Here is a 23,710-nt window from a genome sequence, read left to right on the forward strand (position 1 = left end):
AGGAAGACCACTGTGGAAAGATTTATCTAACTTTAAAAGTCTTTTCCTAGCATAATGCTAAATGATGATTATTAGAAGTTTTCTAAAAAACATTCTTAGGTCATAAACTTAGACCCAATCAAATGATCTAGCTACATGCAGGTTTGTAAAGAAAATGCTCACTTACCCTTAATGATACTAGCACTAATACAGCCAATATACAGTGCATATATTAATCCTTAGATTACAACTCTTAATCCTGGTATTAAAGAGTTTATATGTCCCACAATAGTTTGGCCCTCATACATAAGCTGGCTAAAGAATACTTATTAAAAATGAAAATATATCCTAACCTCTTATATAAATGCCACAGGATATAGACAGTAAAAGGAATATTAAGGTATTTTATGATATCTAGTTGTTCCATTAACTCAATTGTACTGTGATTGTTTTTGAGACTCTTTCCAAGTTCAAACATGTCAGGCTTGCTCTTCAAGTCTTTCAAGTTGGAACATATATTAAAAAGCAGTGCCAAGCAAGAAACTGAAGTTAAACATAAGGCTTTCATAGGCTGATTACAGGAATTCAAGTTGATCGTAAATAACTTCCTCATCAACACGTCAAGTAGTAAAACCAAAAATTTCCACTGAATTTATAGTTTACATTGTTATAATTATTCTTGACCCACAGGTTATTTCAAAGTGCATGCATGTGTGTGTGTGTGTATTAGATGTTTGGAAATTTATATATACATATTTAACCTACTATGCCACATTGCCAGCTTCAATATTCTGATTTTCTTTTGGTGAGTGTTGTCACGGTAAATCTTTTTTTCAGTCTTAATTTCAATCTTTCATACATCCATGTTTTAGATGTATAAAGTTGGATTACTTAAAAATATCCAGACTGTCTTTTAACTGTATTTAGCTCATTTAGTTTTAATTAATTAATAATTTAAGTTCAAACTATCTTTATAATTTCATGTTTTATATTTGTTTCAGGTACCCATGCTTATTACTCTCCTTTGGGGGGACTATTATGTAAGTATTTGAGAAGCAGAAACACAGAAAACTTCTATCCTCGGGTCCACAACCCACATGCCCACTCTATAGTTAGGGTGAGACAAAACAGGAGCTGGAGGGCTGGCACTGTGGCATAGACAAACATCTCAAGAGATCTATATCTTATCCTTCCTATCTATCTATCTATCTATCTATCTATCTATCTATCTATCTATCTATAGAGATTTTCCATTTGCTGGTTCACTCCCCAAATGGCATAACAGCCAGAGCTGAGTTGATCCAAAACCAGGAGCCAGGAGCTTCTTCTGGGTCTCCCATATGGACACAGGGGCCCAAACACTTGAGCCATCTTCCGCTGCTTTCCCAGGCCATTAGCAGGGAGCTGGATCAGAAGTGGAGCAGCCAGGACTCAAACTGGTGCCCATATGGGATGCCAGTTTAACCCGCTATGACCACAGTGCCAGCCCCCATTTTTCCCAATTGTTTTGTGTTCTTCTCCAAATATTATCCCCTGCCTATTTTCCTTCTAGAGTATATTAAAGCAAACTCCAGAATTCTTTCATTTCAACAGTAACTCAGTAAATATTACTAAATATATACTTTAAATGTATAATTTCTGTTCTTTATATTTTTGTTTTCACTTTACTTGAAAGGCGAGAATGGGAGGAGCCAGAGAGAGAGAGGTATCTTCCATTTACTAGTTCATTCATCAAGTATCTTCAACACCGTGGGCTGGGGTGGGCTGCAATCAGGAGCCTCAAACTTAATCCGAGTTTCCTATGTGGGTGGCAAGGACTCAAGTACTTGAGCCATCTTATCTATTGCTTCCAAGGGTACATATTAGCAGGAAGCTGGAGGCAGAAGTGGAGATGGGACACAAACTGAGGCACTCTGATATGGGATATGGGCATCCCATGCAGCATCTTAACCACTACACCAAACACCACCCCCCGCCCCCTCCCCCCATCCTCCTTTAATTTTGCCAAGCTTTTCATTTGTTGAATGAATCTACACTCACTTGTCCTGGTGGAATTCCTACTTTGCTGTTTTGGCTGATTGCAACTTCATGATGTCATTTAACCTATTCCTCTGTTCTCTAGTACTTCTCCTAATTTCATAGTTATGACAACCAGTGCTTTGACTAGATCCCATTTTAATTCTTTAGCAAGAATATAGGTCATTTTAGATACTTTCTATTGCAATACCTCAGGAGGCATAAAATGACAGGCTGTCTAAATGTTAATAATATTAAGACTGATGGGACTGGTGCTGTGGCAGGGTGGGTAAAGTCACTGCCTGCAGTGCCAGCAGCCCACTTCATCCCATCGAGACCCAGCTGCTCCACTTCTGGTCCAGCTCTCTGTGATGTTCTGGAAAAGCAGTGGAAGATGGCCCGAGTCCTTGGGGCCCTGCACCTGTGTAGGAGACCCGCAAGAGCTCCTGGCTCCTGGTTTTGGATCAGCCCAGCTCCAGCTGTTTCAGCCATTTGGGGAGTGAAACAGTGGATGGAAGACATCTCTCTATGTCTCTACCTCTCTATGTAACTCTACCTCTCAAATAAATAAAAATAAATTAAAAAAAAAACTGATGAGTATGAATGACTACTCTCATCCTGGTCTATTCATATATATTTTTTTCCTAATGCATTTAGCAGCCATGTTGATTGTTAGTAGATTGATTATTTCATCAGGGATGATGAAGTGGTGAGTTTTCTACTGATGAAATTCCCTCTGCATTTCACACCTGCCATTTTTATATGTTAAGAACATTCTCTGATCAACTTTTCAGTTATCTTGAAATAAAGCTCATAAAGAAAAGCTGAGATAAATATTAGACTCTTTCCCTTTATTAATTTATAGAGTGAGTCAGTGCCCTGGCAACCTCCAGAGGCAACATTTTTGGGAGGATCATTATGAATTCAGGAATTTACATATATATGTGATACTTTTTATTCCTTTGCAGATACTTCTTTAATTTTGCAAGCATATTCCACTGTCTTCAGCACTGTTTATTATAAAAGTATCTGATGTTAAAACCTCTTCCTTTGTAAATAATCCACCTTTGAAATTCAAAAGTACTATCAGGATATGTCTGGGTTTGGAAATCATTCCATTCATCTTGCCTCGTACTTGTAAGCCCTCTTAATCTAAAGTCTTTCTCCAGATCATATAAATTTTCTTCTATTTCCCTGATAAATGATTTTCTTCTATTCTTATCTCTACAACCTCTATTACAAATATAGTGAATATTTCGATTCTATCCTTTATTTTTCTTCTCACAATTTTAATCTCTTTTCACCTTGAATTCTAAAGAGAACTTTTAAAGTTTGTCATCTAATTCATTGGTATATTCTGAGTATATTATTAGTTGCTTTGAATTTTAAAATTTCATTTAAAAATGTTTATTTATTTAGTTTCATCTACTTGAAAGGCAGAGCAAGAGAGAAAAAGCAGAGAAAAAGAAAGCTCTTCCATCTGATAATTCATTCCCCTAAATGCCCATACCAATCAACACAGGGTCAGGCAGAAGCCAGGAGCCAGGAAATCTATCAGGGTCTCCCACATGGGTGGCACAAGTAGATTTCATGAACCATCTTCTGCTGCCTCCCCGGATGCATTTGCAGGAAACTGAATCAGAAGCTGAGTAGGTAGGAATGGACCCAGCACTCAGACAGGGTGTGCAGACTTCCCAAAAAACAGCTTAACCCATTGAACCACAAATCCCCACCCTGATTTTTTTTTTCATATCCGAGAGCTCCTTCCTATTCTCAAGTCACTATTTTGTACCATTTTTTATTTTGAAAAATTTCAAACCAACAGAAAAGTTGTAAGCACAGTACCTCCAGAACAAAGTTATTCTTTATCTAAATTCACCCTTGATGAACACTTTGTCTCAGATTATTATTATTATTATTATTATTATTATTGACAGGCAGAGTGGACAGTGAGGGAGAGAGACAGAGAGAAGGTCTTCCTTTTCTCCACTGGTTCACTCCCCGGTGGCCACTGTGGCCGGCGCACCGCAGCCGGCGTACCGCGTTGATCCGAAGGCAGGAGCCAGGTGCTTCTCCTGGTCTCCCATGCAGGAGCAGGGCCCAAGGACTTGGGCCACCCTCCACTGCACTCCCGGACCACAGCAGAGAGCTGGACAGGAAAAGGGGCAACCGGGACAGAATCCGGCGCCCCGACCGGGACTAGAATCCAGTATGCCAGTGCCACAGGCAGAGGATTAGCCTATTGAGCCGAGGCGCCAGCCAACAGATCATTATTTTTGAAGACTACAAGGTCTTGTTTCATTTATTAATGGAGTACCCAGTCAAACCACAATAAAAATAGAAGGATTTTTTTAGAAAGTTTTCATGGTTTTAAAAAATCATTTCTAAATTAGTTTATTTCTTTAAATTTTTATTTACTTTCATTTTATCTGAAAGGAAGAAAGAGAGAGAGAAAGACACAGTCCTTCCATCTGCTGATTCATTCCACAAATGCGCACAATAAGGGGGGCTGTGCTGTGCAGAAGCCAGGAACCCAGAACTCAATCTGTGTTTCCCACATGGGTAGCAGGAACCCAAGGACTTGAGCCATCACCTGCTGCATCCCAACATGCACATTATGAGGAAGCTAGAATTGGAAGCGGAGCCAGAACTCAAACTAAGTAACTCATAGAGGGGATTAAGACATCCCAAGTAGTTAACTGCTGTTCCAAACATCCACCCAAGGTAAGTTTGTTTTATAGAAGGCCATTTGCTTTGATGGCTAAGACTGATTTCCCTTTTGTGACAGATTTTTTTAAAGATTTCTTTTATTGTTTATTTGAGAGGCAGAGTTACAGACAGTGAGAGGGAGAGAGAGAAAGGTCTTCCTTCTGCTGGTTCACTCCCCAAATGGCCACCAATGGCTGGTGCTGCACTTTTCCAAACCCAGGAGCCAGGTGCCTCTTCCCGGTCTCTCACACAGGTGCAGGGGCCCAAGCACTTGGGCCATCTTTCACTGCTTTCCCAGGCCATAGCAGAGAGCTGGATTGGAAGAGGAGTAGCCAGGAATAGAACCGGTGCCCATATGGGATGCCAGCACCGCAGGCAGAGGATTAACCCACTGTGCCAAGGCACTGGCCCTTTGTGACAGATTTTTATGAAACAATTTAATATATTCACTTTTAGGTTCATGTATAACACTGAGACAAACGTCTCAAGAATCCACTGCCAAACTTTGGGCAGACACTAACAGTTTGGTTTGTTCATGTACTAAGTTTGTACTGCACAACCCTAGAAGTTATTGGGTCCTTAAATTGCCTCTTTTGTCTCACCTTAGTCCTAAGCTCTGCTCCGCACTGTTGTGGGTTTTTTCATTTTGGCTTGTTCCTTATTTTTACACAGTGAATTTTAGCAGTATCGGGAGTTTAAAGAGTTCTATCACAGTTTGTGTGAATCTGTTCAAACACTCCAGATATATTTTTCTTCTTCATGCAGTAAAGGATGCACTAAATGGTGCTTCCTTCACTTTTATCATCAACAATGCATTCTACAGCATTGTTATATATGTCAACCTATATAGCAATAGGTTGACATTTGCTTCTAACTGCTTAGTTTTTTATAAAGCCATTTTTAAAAAGATTTATTTATTTGAAAGAATTACAGAGAGGGATAGACAAAGGAAGAAATCTTCCATCCGCTGGTTCACTCCTCAGATGACTACAACAGCCAGGGCTCAGCCAGCCTGAAGCCAGGAGCCAGGAGCTTAATCCAGATCTTCACATGGGTGGCAGGGGCTAAAGCACTTGGGTTATCTTCCAGTGCCTTTCCCAGGCCATCAGCAGGGAGCTGGATCAGAAGTAGAACAGCCAGGACACAACCAGCACCCATAAGGGACACTAACATCCCACATGGAGACTTTATCTGCTACGCCACAACACTGGCCCCTATAAAGGCATTCTTTATCATCAAGTACAAAAATAAATTATTTGCATTATTCAAGTTCTTTTCCAATATTGGAGCATTTTGCCTCTGAGGAAAAATGGCAGTTCAATCCTCAGATGAAAAATTCAGGTGACAGACACCTTAACTTAGTTACTTTGGAATATTTTGATATTAAAGAGAAACCACAATTACCCCATAAATTTTTTTTTTGACAGGCAGAGTGGATAGTGAGAGAGAGACAGAGAGAAAGGTCTTCCTTTGCCGTTGGTTCACCCTCCAATGGCCGCCACGGCTGGCGCGCTGCGGACGGCGCACCGCGCTGATCTGAAAGCAGGAGCCAGGTGCTTTTCCTGGTCTCCCATGAGGTGCAGGGCCCAAGCACTTGGGCCATCCTCCACTGCCCTCCCGGGCCACAGCAGAGAACTGGCCTGGAAGAGGGGCAACCGGGAAAGAATCCGGCGCCTCGACCAGGACTAGAACCCGGTGTGCCAGCGCCGCTAGGTGGAGAATTAGCCTATTGAGCCGCGGTGCCAGCCCATAAATTTGTTTTAAAAGGCAAAATTTAGTATTTTCATCTCTCCCATTGAACTCACAGAGAAAAATTAAGAATCAAACTCTTATAGGGGTTCTTAAAATATTTACTTATTTGAAAGGCAGAGCAAAGGTGGGGGGGGGGTGAGTAGGAGACAGAGAGAAAGAGGGGGAGAGAAGAGAGATATCTTCCATCTGCTGGCTCACTCCCCAAATGGCTGCAAAAGCCAGGTATGGGCAAGGCCAAAGCCAGAAGCCAAGAACTCTATCCTGGTCTCCCAAATATGTGGCAGAGACCCAAGTATTTAGGCCATCTTTTGCTGCCTTGCCAGGCCTATTAGCAGAAAACTGGATGGGAAGCAGAATAGTCAAGACTTGAACCAGCATTTGGATATTAGATGTCAGCACTGCCAGTAGCGCTTAACCTGCTGCGCCACAACACAGGGCCCTTACAGTGTTCTTGATGCTGAGGATTCTGGTTCTTTCAGTTTGCAAAGGTCAGTAAGCAATTACTGCTGCTGCATATTTATCTGTCACATTTGCCCTATTGATGTACTAGTGCAGGAACTAGGGTGAGTCAGGAGGTGCCTGAAGTGCAAGATTTCAGGAGGCATTCACTCTAAGAGTAGTGCAGATGAGAGTCTGCACTTGCACCAACCTAGGAGGAAGTGCCTCCTGAAACCTTGTGCCAGAGGCATCTTTCTTGCCTCACCCTAGTTTGAGCCGTGTAGTAAACACATCCAAATACATTTTGAAATTGATATTACATGTGCCAAGGAATGTTTCCCAAGTCCCTCACCAGTAATTCTATGTTTGGAAAATTAACATATATTTTCAGATATTATCTAAATGCAAAAAGATGATCTTGAAGAAAATACTATTTGACTTTGACCATCGGATATTTTGTTTGTGCTTTTCCTCAATTTACTGTACATTCCTAGGTATTTGTATGCTGAGTTACTAAATACTCTGATTTTTCTTCAAACTTTGTTTAACTGGCTTTTAAATGTCTTATTAAAACAATAATATTTCAAATAATCAGGTTTTCTTAGAGACTCTAAGATTTGGGCTCATTTGCATCTTACTTTTTTTTTTTTTTTGGAAATAGAGAGAGTTATAGATCTTCTGTCCACAAGTTCAGTTCCCAAATGCCTGTAACAGCAAGAATGGGCCAGGCTAAAGCCAGGAGCCTGTAACTCCATCCAGGTCTCTGACACGGGTGGCAGAGAATTAAGCACTATCATTTGCTATCATTTGCTCTTGGGATATACATAATAGCTGGAAGACAGATGAAAAAAAGTAGCCAGGACTCAATCCATGTACCCCAATATGGGATGCAAGCACCCAGTGGCAGCCTAACCTGCTGTGCCAACACCCATGCCACATCTTAGATTTTAAATAAGTATTAATGCACTGTCTGGTAACCCTCTCCTAATATCCATCCCACCCTTCTTTAGTACTAACAGAACCCTTGATTCCTACATTAGTTTAAATTTTTTTGTTTATTTGAGAAAAGGGGGGGAGAGAGAGAGAAAAAAATGAATAAATGAATGTATTCAAAATCAATGGTTCACTCCCAAATGCCTACAAACACTGAGTGTGGCTGGGCAATGCTGAAACTGGGAACTAGGAACTCAATCCAGATCTCACAGGAACTGAGATCCCTGAGCCATCACCACTGCCTTCCAGTGTCTGTATAGCAGGAAGCTGGAATCCAGCGCTGGATCCAAGAATCGAACCCAGGTATTAAAATGTGGGATGCAGGGATCACAACTCCTAGGCTAAACACCCAACATAAATGTCCAGAATAAGAATTCATTCTCTAGTCTCCCTTGCTAGAGGTAGATATGGCTAGTTTTTGTCCTCTCCTTCTGTTAACCAGGATGGAACAATGCTGGGCCATGAGGTAGAAGTCTATGCTAATAGTGGAACAGCAAAATAGCAGACTGGGTCCCTGGGAACTGTGTGAGGCTACTATATTAGCACTAGACTTTCAACACTTTTAAAGTCAGAAATAAATTTCCCTTGTAACTTAATATGCCATGAGGCTTTTAAAATTATTTTCTATTTATAAAAAAGGGAAACAATTTCATGTATTTCATATGTACAGTTTTAAGAGCATAATGATATTTCCCATCCTTCCCTCCCTCCTCCTCAATTGATGATTTCTATAGAATCCAATAGCAGTCATCCAGAGCAGTCTGAATTTTATTTTACACTATAAGTACACATTTATTACTTCTTTGTTTAAATTCTAGTCTTGGGGGCAGGTGTTTGGTGCAGCCAGGTGCTTCTCCTGGTCTCCCATGGGGTGCAGGGCCCAAGCACTTGGGCCATCCTCCACTGCACTCCCAGGCCACAGCAGAGAGCTGGCCTGGAAGAGGGGCAACTGGGACAGAATCTGGTGCCCCGACCAGGACTAGAACCTGGTGTGCCGGCGCCACAAGGCAGAGGATTAGCCTATTGAGCTGTGGCGCCAGTCTCTCTTTAGTAATTTTAATGAAAAAATATTTTTATAAAGTTTCCTGCTTTCCTAAATAGAAAAATCATACATCAAATATTATCAGACTCTTTCATGTTGACTCGAGATTGTCAAAACGGCCAATTATTTTACTAAGCTTTAATACTGCAAAATCTTCAATGAATTATTGGGATTTACAGGTCTATTCCTGTGATGATTAAGTCCCATCCTAGTGTGTTTTATCAAATTGCCATTTATCATTTTTAAATTATTATCAGTATGGCACTGATTATAATCTACTGCCTTATCGCCTACAAAATTATGTAGTTAGTGGTTTCTAATTTCTTTTTTATTTTTTGGTTTGGCAACAGTCCACTTTTTCCAAATGAAATTTTACATGAATTCAAATACAGAGAATGAAAGAATACAGATTTGTACTATGGAAGTAGAAGAGTTGGTCCACAGCTCTGTTGCCAAGCCTCCCAACCTGGGTTCCAGTAGAGAATACCAAGTTACCTGACAGAACCCTAGGCCACCACCAAATAGTTTACTACTACTGGTTCAGCCTAAGAGCAACTTCCTACATTCTGATGGATAAATTGTTTTAGGAAATTTTATCTTCAACTTATCATATCCAAAAGGCAATAACAAACAGACACATGGGACAGGCGTTTAGGTTAGTAGTTAAGACACTGGTTAAGATGTCTACATCCCACATCAGACTGCCTGGGTTCAAATCCTGGCTCCACTCCGGATTCCAGCTTCCTGCTAACGAAGACCTTGGCAAGCAACGGGTTATGGATGGCTCATTTAGCTGGGTCCCTGTCACCCATATGTGGAAGACATGGACTGAGTTCCTGGTTCCTGACTTCAGCCTAGCCAGGTTATCGCGGGCATTTGGGCACAGTAGATTGGAATTCTTTGTCTCTCTCTCTCTGCCTCTGTCTCTCTCTTACTCTTTCTGCCTCTCAAATAAATACTAAAGAAAAAATACATGACCTTATTCTTACCTCTATTAGTGTAACAAAAAACAAAGTGTGTATATATATATATATATATATGGTCTGAAAATTCAAACAACATATAAAGGTAGAAAATGGAACAAAGATGCTTCTTCAATGTTGTGTATACTTTTCATCCTACTAAGAATCTTCTCAAAGTTCACCACTATTAATTATTCTTGATTCTTTCAACAATATATGAGAATATTTATTATGTCTAAGTGCATATACATGTGTGTGGAAAACTTTTTTTAAAAAAGATTTATTGGTCGGCGCCGCGGCTCACTAGGCTAATCCTCCGCCTAGAGGCTCCGGCACACCAGTTCTAGTCCCGGTCGGGGCACCGGATTCTGTCCCGGTTGCCCCTCTTCCAGGCAAGCTCTCTGCTGTGGCCAGGGAGTGCAGTGGAGGATGGCCCAGGTTTTTGGGCCCTGCACCCCATGGGAGACCAGGAAAAGCACCTGGCTCCTGGCTCCTGCCATCGGATCAGCGCGGTGCGCCGGCCGCAGCGCGCCGGCCGCGGCGGCCATTGGAGGGTGAACCAACGGCAAAAGGAAGACCTTTCTCTCTGTCTCTCTCTCTCACTGTCCACTCTGCCTGTCAAAAAAAAAAAAAAAAAAAAAAAGATTTATTTATTTATCTTGAAAGTCAGAGTTACAAACATAGAGGGAGAGACAGAGATTTCCATCCACTGGTTTACACCCCAAACAGTCACAATGGCCAGGGCTGGGCCAGGCTGAAGGCAAGAGCTTCTTCCAGGTCTCCCACGTGGGTGCAGGGACCAAGCTTCTGGGCCATCTTCTGCTGCTTTCCCAGACTATTAACAGGGAGCAGGATGGGAAATGGAGCAGCCAAGACTCATACCAGAGCCCATATGGGATGCCGGTGCTATAAGTGGAGGCTTAACCCATTATGCCACAATGCCAATCTCATGAGTAGTGTTTTTTAAAACAAACTTTATGGGGTGGGCGCCATGGCTCATTTGGTTAATCTTCCGCCTGCAGCGCTGGCATCCCATGGGAGCGCCGGGTTCTAGTCCCAGTCACTCCTCTTCCAGTCCGGCTCTCTGCTGTGGCCTGGGAAGACAATGGAGGATGGCCCAAGTGCTTGGGTCCTGCACCCGCATGGGAAACCAGAAGGAAGCACCTAGCTCCTGGCTTCAGATTGGTGTGGTGCCAGCTGTGGCAGCCATTTGGGGAGTGAACCAACAGAAGGAAGACCTTTCTCTCTCTTTCTCTCACTGTCTATAACTCTGTCAAATAAATTTTAAAAAATTATAAATCAAACTTTATACACACAGAAAAGATCATACAGCATACTTAGTTTTTTTCATTTAATAATATATTAGATGGCTTTTTAAAATTAATTTTTCAGTTGTATTTCTGCTTATATGTTATCTAAACTAACATCCAGATTAGCAAATGGTTACTGTGGATATGACTGTGTTTTTACTGTCTGTGTCTAAGCAGAATGAGGCATTCTCCAAGAAAGTACGGTGGTAAAGTGCTCAGCCTTTCCCATAAATATCATTTCTTTCATAATATATATGCAATGTTACATTATCCTCAAAATAATGTAAAATAAATAGCTATTACAGACTCTGCAACAGAACTTATTTCCCATGTAAACAATGTTTCCATGGAAAAATGTATTTAGAATTCTAATTTAGAACCACAAATAGCTTTTTTGAAGTAGCATGGCACATACTATAAGAAAAGTATGGGTTTTACATGAATTTTAATCCTGGCACTGTCTCTACTAATTTTATCATTTTGAGCAAATTAGTTAACTAATCTTCAGCTTCTCATATGTAAAATGGAGATAAAGGTCCACATTTCTCAAGTTGCTTTGTGGATCAAATGAGGTGATCAGGCACATAACAGGTACCGTTGAATTCCTTTCATGACCCTTTAGAGTGATTAACTTCAATTCTTGATTAGCTTCAAACTCCTGATCATCTAGAGAAGAGGGATGTGGCAAGAGTAGGCACTGGGGGACTGAAACAAGGGACAGGTTTAGATATTTTATTATCAGAATGTATTCTTCATGACCAGAATAGATAAAGTTCCTAAATAGCTTCCTGAGTGTGGCTTATGTCCACTGTACTTTTGCTCTCATAGGTATTGGAATTAACAATCTCCTCCGCTTCATATTACTATTATCTGCATCTGCTCCTTTCATTTGGAGTTTTTATCCTCTATGGCCAACTCCAAACAGCATTGAGAGCTTCTCCCCAGAAAGACACAGGGTTAAAAACCAAACAAAAGGGAGCCAAGATGGCGGAATAGTGAGGGCGCGCACCGATAGTCCAGGAAAATTTAGTTTAATAAAAGTGGAGTTACGGTAGCCTCAGAAAAAGGATCAAGAAAAAATTGCAGAGGAAACTCTTCCGGATCTAGTGGCTGTGACTCGGAGGACCTTCGGGGAGAGCAAGGTCGCCCACCGCGCGTAAGCCGAGCCGCGGGAGCCACAGGGTCTGCGCACCAGTGCGGGAAGGGGAGTGGATGTGACACAGACAACCAGCGGGGAGAGCAGAGATGCCCAGGGCTCCGAGTCCAAACATCAGCGCTGGAAGGGGAGGTGAGCTCAGTAACCCGAGACATTGGCGGGGAAACGGTGGTCAGAATCTAGAGGGGAGTGGGAAAGTTCACCAGACTGACTACAGGAGAGAAGGAAGAAAAAAAAAAAAAGGTGGGGGGGGGGTACTGGTACAGACGAGTTTCTCTCTCTGCCAACCTTGCAAAGGCCAGCAAGAGACAAAGAGCAGGCCCCACTCTGGATATACATAACAACAGGGGAGAGCTAAGGAACTGAGGCGCTACAATTCAGTAGCCTAGGCAACCCAGTGGGAGTCCGCAGGAGAAACTGAGCCCACACAGACTCTTTGGGTAGAAGCCAGAGATCCGCAGCTAAATACCATCAATTCTGCTCAGCTGTGCGGTATTACTTACCTCCTGAATAAAAATAAATAAATAAATAAATAAATAGGGATTTACCACCCATAACCTGAGGGTGTCACCTTTGCACACCTGTAACCTGGAAGAACCAAGCAGAGCTCTCAGGCCACAGCCATCTCAAGCCTCCAAGGCTCCTCCAACAGCAGACAGTCCACTTAACACAGACACAGTATAAAAAAAAAAAAAAAACTCACAGTGAGGGAAGAATTAACAATGCCAAGCAACAAACACAAAAATCGAGGGAACAAGATCAACGATGACACTATGACGCCTCCAAATAAACAAAACACCCCAGGGCAAGATTATGAAGATGATGAGATAGAAGAAATGCAAGATACGGATTTCAAAAAATTTATGATAAGAACATTTAGAAGTTTTCAAAAGCAAATCCTTGAACTACAGAAATCCTTATTGGACAGGATTGAAAATCTCTCTCGTGAAAATGAAATTTTAAGGAAGAATCAAAATGAAACGCAGAAACTAATAGAACAGGAAAGTGTGATAGTGAAGATAAATCAAAATGAAATGAAGAGCTCAATAGATCAAATGACAAACACATTATTAAGTCTAAAAAACAGAGCCACTGAAACAGAAGAGAGAATATCGGACTTAGAAGACAGAGCACAGGAAAACATACAGTCAAACCAAAGAAAAGAAGAGGAAATTAGAAATCTAAAAAATATTGTAGGGAATCTACAGGATACTATTAAAAAAACCAACATTCAGGTTCTAGGAGTTCCTGAAGGCATGGAGAGGGAGAAAGGATTAGAAGGCCTTTTTAGTGAGATACTAGCAGAGAACTTTCCGGGTTTGGAGAAGGACAGAGACATCCTAGTACAGGAAGCTCATAGAACCCCCAGTAAACATGACCAAAAGAGATCCTCACCACGACACGTTGTAATTAAACTCACCACAGTGAAACATAAAGAAAAGATCCTAAAATGTGCAAGAGAGAAACGTCAGATTATTCTCAGAGGATCTCCAATTAGACTCACAGCAGACTTCTCATCAGAAACACTACAGGCTAGGAGGGAATGGCGAGACATAGCACAGGTGCTAAGAGAGAAAAATTGCCAGCCCAGAATATTATATCCTGCTAAGCTCTCATTTGTGAATGAAGGTGAAATAAAGACCTTTCATAGCAAACAGAAATTGAAAGACTTTGTGGCCACTCGTCCGGCCCTGCAAAAGATACTTAAAGATGTGCTACACTCAGAAACACAGAAACACGGCCATCAATATGAAAGAATGGAAAGGAAGAACACCTACCAGTAAAAGAGCATAGGAAGCTCAAAGCATACACTAGAAAATATCTCCGGGAAAATGGCAGGGCAAAGTTACCACTTATCAATAGTCACATTAAACGTTAATGAACTTAACTCTTCAGCTAAAAGACACCGATTGGCTGACTTGCTTAAGGAACAAAACCCAACTATTTGTTGCCTACAAGAAACACATCTCTCTAACAAAGATGCATGCAGACTGAAAGTGAAAGGCTGGAAAAACATATTCCATGCCAACAGAAACCAAAAAAAGCAGGTGTAGTCATATTAATATCAGACAAAATAAACTTTAATACAAAAACTGTTAAGAGAGACAAAGAGAGGCACTATATAATGATTAAGGGTTCAATTCAACAGGAAGATGTAACTATTATAAATGTATATGCACCTAATTACAGGGCACCGGTCTATTTCAAAGATATGTTAACGGACTTAAAGGGAGACTTAGATTCCAATACAATAGTACTGGGGGACTTCAATACTCCACTCTCAGAAATAGACAGATCATCTGGACAGAAGATCAACAAGGAAACAGCAGATTTAATAGACACTATTGCCCAAATGGATCTAACAGATATCTACAGAACTTTCAATCCTACATCTAAAGACTTCACATTCTTCTCAGCAGTGCATAGAACCTTCTCTAGGATTGATCACATACTAGGCCATAAAGCAAATCTCAGCAAATTTAAAAGAATTAGAATCATACCATGCAGCTTCTCAGACCACAGTGCAATGAAGCTGGAAATTAGCAACTCAGGAAACCCCAGAAAGTATGCAAACACATGGAGACTGAACAACATGCTCCTGAATGAACACTGGGTCATTCAAGAAATCAAAAGTGAAATCAGAAACTTTCTAGAAGTAAATGAGGATAACAACACAACATATCAAAACTTATGGGATACGGCAAAAGCAGTATTGAGAGGCAAGTTTATAGCAATAGGGGCCTATATCAAGAAATTGGAAAGGCACCAAATAAATGAGCTTTCAGCGCATCTCAAGGACCTAGAAAATTTGCAGCAAACCAGACCCAAATCTAGTAGGAGAAGAGAAGTAATTAAAATCAGAGAAGAAATTAACAGGATTGAATCCAAAAAAAAAATTACAAAAAATCAGCCAAGCGAAGAGCTGGTTTTTTGAAAAAATAAACAAAATTGACACCCCATTGGCCCAACTAACTAAAAAAAAGAAGAGAAAAGACCCAAATCAAGAAAATCAGAGATGAAAAAGGAAACATAACAAGAGACACCACAGAAATAAAAGGAATCATCAGAAATTACTACAAGGACTTGTATGCCAGCAAACAGGAAAATCTATCAGAAATGGATAGATTCCTGGACACATGCAATCTACCTAAATTGAACCATGAAGACACAGAAACATAGAAAACCTAAATAGACCCTTAACTGAGACAGAAATTGAAACAGTAATAAAGGCCCTCCCAACAAAGAAAAGCCCAGGACCAGATGGATTCACTGCTGAATTCTACCAGACATTTAAAGAAGAACTGATTCCATTTCTTCTCAAACTATTCAGAACAATCGAAAAACATGGAATCCTCCCAAATTCTTTCTATGGAGCCAGCATCACCTTAATCCCTAAGCCAGAGAAAGATGCAGCACTGAAAGAAAATTACAGACCAATATCCCTGATGAACATAGACGCAAAATCCTCAATAAAATTCTGGCTAATAGAATGTAACAACACATCAGAAAAATCATCCACCCAGACCAAGTGGGATTTATCCCTGGTATGCAGGGATGGTTCAACATTCGCAAATCAATCAATGTGATTCACCACATTAACAGACTGCAGAAGAAAACCCATATGATTTTCTCAATAGATGCAGAGAAAGCATTCGATAAAATTCAACACCCTTTCATGATGAAAACTCTAAGCAAATTGGGTATAGAGGGAACATTCCTCAATATAATCAAAGCAATTTATGAAAAACCCACTGCCAGCATCCTATTGAATGGGGAAAAGCTGGAAGCATTTCCACTGAGATCTGCCACAAGACAGGGATGCCCACTCTCACCACTTCTATTTAACATAGTTCTAGAAGTTTTAGCCAGAGCCATCAGACAAGAAAAAGAAATTAAAGGAATACAAATTGAGAAGGAAGAAGTCAAACTATCACTCTTTGCAGACGATATGATTCTTTACTTAGAGGATCCAAAGAACTCTATTAAGAGACTATTGGAACTCATAGAGGAGTTTGGCAAAGTGGCAGGATATAAAATCAATGCACAAAAATCAACAGCCTTTGTATACACAAGCAATGCCATGGCTGAGAAAGAACTGCTAAGATCAATCCCATTCACAATAGCTACAAAAACAATCAAATACCTTGGAATAATCTTAACCAAGGATGTTAAAGATCTCTACGATGAGAATTACAAAACCTTAAAGAAAGAAATATAAGAGGATATCAAAAAATGGAAAAATCTTCCATGCTCATGGATTGGAAGAATCAACATCAAAGCCAAAATTAACTATTGGGATTGCATCAAATTGAGAAGTTTCTGTACTGCAAAAGAAACAGTCAGCAGAGTGAAGAGACAACCGACAGAATGGGAAAAAATATTTGCAAACTATGCAACAGATAAAGGGTTAATAACCAGAATCTACAAAGAGATCAAGAAACTCCACAAAAACAAAACAAACAACCCAATTCAGAGATGGGCCAAGGACCTCAATAGACATTTTTCAAAAGAGGAAATCCAAATGGCCAACAGGCACATGAAAAAATGTTCAATGTCATTAGCAATCAGGGAAATGCAAATCAAAACCACAATGAGGTTTCACCTCACCCCGGTTAGAATGGTTCACATTCAGAAAACTACCAACAACAGATGCTGGCGAGGATGTGGGGAAAAAGGGACACTAACCCACTGTTGGTGGGAATGCAAACTGGTCAAGCCACTATGGAAGTCAGTCTGGAGATTCCTCAGAAACCTGAAGATAACCCTACCGTTCGACCCAGCCATCCCACTCCTTGGAATTTGCCCAAAGGAATTTAAATTGGCAAACAAAAAAGCAGTCTGCACCCTAATGTTTATTGCAGCTAAATTCACAAAAGCTAAGACCTGGAACCAACCTAAATGCCCATCAACGGTAGACTGGATAAAGAAATTATGGGATATGTACTCTTTAGAATACTATACCGCAGTAAGAAACAACGAAATCCAGTCATTTGCAACAAAATGGAGGAATCTGGAACACATCATGCTGAGTGAAATAAACCAGTCCCAAAGGGACAAATATCATATGTTCTCCCTGATCGGTGACAACTGACTGAACACCAAAAAGGAAACTTGTTGAAGTGAAATGGACACTATGAGAAACGGTGACTTGATCAGCATAGCTCTGACTGTTAATGAACAACTTAATACATTATCCGTCTTAGTAGTTTTTTTTTGTCTGCTCTACTTAATATGACTGGTTTAATTCTGTAATTATCACACAGTTATTCTTAAGTGTTGAAATTTAACTGAAATGTGATCCCTGTTAAACATAAGAGTGGGAATAAGAGTGGGAAGAGATGTACAATTTGGGACATGCTCAGGCTGACTTACCCCAAATGGTAGAGTTAGAAACATACCAGGGGATTCCAATTTAATCCCATCAAGGTGGCATGTACCAATGCCATCTCACTAGTCCAAGTGATCAATTTCAGTTCACAATTGATCATAATGAAAGGACTAAGAGTCAAAGGGATCACATAAACAAGTCTAGTGTCTGCTAATACTAACTGATAGAATAAATAAAGGGGAGAGTGATCCAACATGGGAAGCGAGATACACAGCAGACTCATAGAATGGCGGATGTCCTAAACAGCACTCTGGCCTCAGAATCAGCCCTTAAGACATGCGGATCTGGCTGAAAAGCCCATGAGATTATTTCAGGCATGGAAAGCCAAGACACTCTGGCAAAAAAAAAAAAAAAAAAAAAAAGAAAAAGAAAAAAAGAAAAAACCTAAATGAAAGATCTCTGTGAGTGAGATCCCAGTGGAAAGACCAGGTCTTCAAAGAAGGAGGTACCTTTCTCTGAAGGGAGGAGAGAACTTCCACTTAGACTATGACCTTGTCTAAATATTATAAGAGTCGGTGAACTAAAAAGGCTTCCATAGCCTTGGAAACTCAGGACTGGAGCATAGGGAGATTACTGATGCCATAACCAGGAGTGTCAATTTGTAAAGTCAACAACAGGAATCACTGTGCACTTACTCCTCATGTAGGATCTCTGTCCTTAATGTGCTGTACATTGAGATTTAATACTATAATGAGTACTCAAACAGTATTTTTCACTTTGTGTTTCTACGTGGGTGCAAACTGTTGAAATCTTTACTTAATGTATACTAAACTGATCTTCTGTATATAAAGAAAATTGAAAATGAATCTTGATAAGAATGGAAGAGGAGAGAGAGCAGGAAAGGGGAGGGTTGCGGGTGGGAGGGAAGTCATGGGTGGGGGGAAGACAATGTAATGCATAAGCTGTACTTTAGAAATCTATATTCATTAAATAAAAGTTAAAAAAAAACCACCTGATATAAAAACAAGCACTTGGAGACTGATTATTGTAATGGGAGAATGAGGACCTCAATAACTTATTCTCCTCAAAAACAACAAAAATACAGGCAAACAAATAAAAGCAACTATTTCAGAACTGTGGCATTTAACAAAAGCCACGGAATGAGGTAAAAATCATCTATCAAATGAAACTTGAACTCTGATGCCTTTGAGTAAAAACGGCAGCTCAGGACCTTAGGTGAAGTATAATCCCAACAACACACATTTAATGCAAATATCAAGTTCCAATCTTCCTTCTTTCTTTTTTTTTTTTTTTTGACAGGCAGAGTTAGACAGTGAGAGAGAGAGAGAGAAAGAGAGAGAGAGAAAGATCTTCCTTCCGTTGGTTCACCCTTCAAATGGCCGCTATGGCCAGCACACTGCGGCGATCCAAAGCCAGGAGCCAGGCGCTTCCTCCTGGTCTCCCATGAGGGTGCAGGGCCCACAGACCTGGGCCATCCTCCACTGCCTTCCTGGGCCACAGCAGAGAGCTGGACTGGAAGAGGAGCAACCGGGACAGAACTAGCGCCCCAACTGGGACTAGAACCCGGAGTGCCGGTGCCACAGGTATAAGATTATCCTATTGAACAGAGGCGCCGGCTCCAATCTTCTAATACTTTAATTCTTTGACAGTTTTTGTGTCTTGTTTTGTTTACCATAGCTACCTGTGATTAAATAATCTAATAAAGTGACAACAGCCATGAATAGATGGGCAAAAATTTTCTAAAAATGCTTGCTAAAACCAACATTTCTACCTTACACATGGACGATACCATACTATTTGCAATAAAACTGTTTAACAGCTTGTTCCAAAAGTGTTTTAGCTTTGCATGTAGCTATTATATATTAAAATTTCTTAAAAAAAGGTGACAGTAAAGCACAAATTGTCACTTGACCTGAGTCAAAGTAACAGTATGGAAATCATTCAACAATGCATTTCTCTGCATTGAGCCTCAATCTTTCCAGGACTTTTTAAAAAATAATTATTTATTTATTTATTGAAAGGCAGAGCTGGGCACAGAGACAGAGAGAGGTCTTCCATCAGCTGGTTCACTCCTCAAATGGTTGCAAAAGCCAGAGCTGGGCCAATCTGAAGCCAGGAGCCAAGAGCTTCCTCAGGGTCTACTACGAAAGTGCGGGGACCGAAGGACTTCGGCCAACTTCTACTGCTTTCCCAGACCATAGCGGAGAGCTAGACTGGAAGTGGAGCAGCTGGGATTCCAACTGGTGCCCATATGGTATGCCAGCACTGCAGGCAGCGGCTTCATTCGCTATGCCATAGTGCCGGCCCCTCCAGGACATTTGTCAAAGAATGATTTCCATCTCTTCTTCTGTGGTAGCATAAGCTGCCCCTTACTCCTAGCTACTTATAGAATACCTTGATATTATTTTTAAAGTACCAGTCCTACAGTTTTAACAGCTCTTTCCTTAGATTTCAAAAAAGCATTTTTAAAACAAATTTTAGCTCAAGCTATCCAATCCATACTGTACTATAAACTTATGAGAGCACGCACAAACACACCCACATATGTACCATTTCAGAATAGAGAGTTCCTTTGATTTGACTTCTAAATAATCAGAAATGGCCGACAATGACTTTTCTTAACATGAATTGAACTGCATGGAGAAAAAAGAGCAAACTATATACATTTTAACAATAAATTCCTACCTTAGGAGAAGCAGAGATATCTCTTCCCATAGAAACAACTGTGTTTTCATTTACTCCTCCTGTCTTTGATGAGAGGACTGGTGGGGCTGGGGCCTTCCTTTTTATTTTCCTTTCAGTTTCCAGTTCTTGACTTGGATTTAGCAAATTATTTGGAGGAAGAGATGGTTTAGGTTCATAAAAAGGATTTGACCTAAATGAAAGAAAAATTATTAAAATCTCTCCATAAAATGCTTGAAATAAGAAAACATGAATTAAAACTCTTTTTTTCCCCCAAATAAAACTCAAACCAGTGGTAACCTAAAATTTAGAAACAATGTTCATCTTTTGGTTCACTTCTACAGATTCAAATAAGTAAAAATTTTCCCTTTTCATAAGTGCCTTACGTAAGCCGGCGCCACGGCTCAATAGGCTAATCCTCCGCCTTGTGGCGCCGGCACACCAGGTCCTAGTCCCAGTCGGGGCGCCGGATTCTGTCCCGGTTGCCCCTCTTCCAGGCGAGCTCTCTGCTATGGCCAGGGAGTGCAGTGGAGGATGGCCCAAGTGCTTGGGCCCTGCACCCCATGGGAGACCAGGAGAAGCACCTGGCTCCTGCCTTTGGATCAGCACAGTATGCCGGCCACAGCGCGCCAGCCGTGGCGGCCATTGGAGGGTGAACCAACGGCAAAAGGAAGACCTTTCTCTCTGTCTCTCTCTCTCACTGTCCACTCTGCCTGTCAAAATAAATAAATAAATAAATAAAATAAATTTTAAAAAGTGCCTTACATAAAAAATCATTAAATACATGATCACACTCAGTTCAGCTATTATATGTAGAAACCTTAGAAAATGTTTACAATAGTAAATTCTGTGTATTTTCTACACCCAATGAAAAGAAGATGTAAAAATGTTTTTTTAATGCTCTATTCCCATTATTTTTTCTTGCATTTCACTCCTTCTTATGTATTAAATTTCCTTCTCATTATGGAACATCTCCTAGTGGTTCATTCACAAGAATAAATTCTCCCACGCTTTGAAAATGTCTTTATTTCAACCTCACACTTAAATGATAGTTTAGCTGGATAAGGAATTCTAATTCTGTTACTCTATCTCTGCACTTTTAAGATATTAGCCCGCTATTAGCCTATTATTGTTTCAAGTTATCTTTTATCTCTAGCCGCTATTAAGATCTTCTCTTTATATCTGGCTTTAAGCAATTTTACTAGACTTAAATTTAGGTAATGATTACTTTTAATTTGTCTTGTTTCAGATTCCTTGTATTTCTCAAAACAAAAGCTGTTTTATCAGTTCTGAAAAATTACCAGTCATTATCTCCGTAATAATCTTTGGTCTATTTTCTCTATTCTCTTCTTTAGAAAATCTTACTACCTTCATGTTTCCTATCAAATTAAGTCTACCATGCTATGTTTTGGATAATTCCCTTGTATCTCTCATGCAGTTCAGTTTTTCTTTTTTTACCTGTGTCTGATGTTCAATTCTCCATAAATTTTTTAAAATTTATTTATTTAAAGGGAAGAGTGACAAATCAGAGACAAGGGAGGGAGGGAGTGAAAGAGATCTTCCATCCCCTGGTTTACTCCCCAAATGCTTGCAACATCTGGGGTTGGCAACCCAATCCAGGACCTTAGAATTCCACCCGGGTGTCCCATGTGGATGGCTGGAACTCAAGTACTTGAGCTATGATCCACTGCCTCCCGGCACATTAGCACAGAGTAGTAGTGGGATTTGAGTCAGGCACTCCTAGGATGTGGACATCCCAAGTGGCTCAACCCGCTAGACCACAGTGCCTGGCCTCCATGAATTGGTAATTTCAGTAAGTGTGTTTCTTCATGTATTTGTGTGTAGTATACCTCAGGCACAAAGTTTTCAGTTACTAATTAATTAAACATTTTTATTTGATAGTCTCTGACAAATCTATTTGAAGTTCTTGCATGTATAAGCCTATTATTTTCTGGTCTCCTGACTCTTTAGTGAATTCTGTGTTTTGTAATTTTAGATTGTCAGCTCAGGGGTTAATCTGAGGAAATCTTCTGTAGTCAGCCTAGAGTACCTCTCTTCAGAGTGCTTTATGCTTGTTTTTGCCAAGTATTTTAGGAAACTCTTTTATCTTACTTTCTTTGCTTGGGAGTTCCCAGACCATTTTGCCAATATAATGTCAAATCTGCATGAGGATGGGCCTGTGTTTATAAATTCTAAGTGAGGATTTTTCTGTCCCCTACCCAGAGTCTAAGCCCAGGCAGAAAACTCCCATTAGTTATTCATTAAAATAAATAGTTGATATGTTTGATGATTTTTTTCTTCCTATTGCACAGTGATAAACTGTTATTCTGGTTTTTATTTATTAGTTCATTGCAATTTCCTCTAACACTAGTAAGTTCCCAGGAGTCCCATATCCTATGTGTATAGTAATAATAAAATTTCCAATTCTACAGGGCTAAGGACCAGACCACCCAAGTACAGCAATCATACCAAAGGAATATTATCTAGTTACATTAGACCTATACTTACTATGGGCCTCTTTTTCAACTGTGCATGTTCTTTGAATTACAACACTATCAGACTCACCTAGAACCATTAATTATCTAAACCTCTACTTAAGGATTTATAGATAATCAGATCACATGTGATTCTGAGTACCAAGTATAGCAAAGAGGGAAAACATACTTGTATTGCCACTCTCACTCTTGTACTAATGGTAATAATTAACATCATGTGACTCCTTCCCTCTGAATACTCAAAGATAACTGCTTTTAACTAAGTGGGGCAGGCACATACACAGAAATCTATTTTCAGTTCCTCATTTTTTATGAATGCATTCAAGGGAAAAAGAATAGGAAATAAATATATTTTTGAAAATCTTGCCTACCAATATTAAATGTTTCAGGACTGAACAGATTCACGTCAATCTAGCTGAATTGTTTTATGAATTAAATCATATTTAGAAACTATATTTATAGAAGTCATTTTAAATAATTATTCCTGATAAAAATATGTTTTTATATTATAAAATTATATTATTTTATATTATAAAATTTATTTTATAATATAAATTTATTTTAAATTATTAAAATTTATTTAAATTATTATTATTTAAATTATTTAAATTAAATTTAAATAATATTATTTAAATTATTTAAATTATTATTTATTTAAATTATTAAAAATTTATTTTAAATTATAAAATTTATATTATAAAATTATATTATTTTATATTATAAAATTATAAAATAATAATGATAAAAATATATTTTTATATTATTATATTATATTATATATAATAAATTTCCATAGTATTTAGTAAGCTGGTAGCTACTACAAAAT

General features: G+C 39.6%; 1 protein-coding gene across 23 annotated transcripts in view; it reads right to left on the reverse strand.

Moving 5' to 3' along the window:
• The window catches only part of EHBP1 (EH domain binding protein 1), a 380,185-nt gene that overhangs the window by 177,655 nt on the left and 178,820 nt on the right, over positions 1 to 23,710 (reverse strand). For all 23 annotated transcript variants that reach the window (XM_070069071.2, XM_070069064.2, XM_070069059.2 and 20 more), the window contains one exon: positions 20,393 to 20,582. In XM_070069071.2, coding sequence (XP_069925172.2) covers positions 20,393 to 20,582 — 190 coding nt within the window. The remainder of the gene's footprint in view (positions 1 to 20,392; positions 20,583 to 23,710) is intronic.

The sequence above is a fragment of the Oryctolagus cuniculus genome, chromosome 2, assembly GCF_051225735.1.
Source record: "Oryctolagus cuniculus isolate XC-2025 breed Fujian yellow rabbit chromosome 2, ASM5122573v1, whole genome shotgun sequence".
Taxonomy (NCBI): domain Eukaryota; kingdom Metazoa; phylum Chordata; class Mammalia; order Lagomorpha; family Leporidae; genus Oryctolagus; species Oryctolagus cuniculus.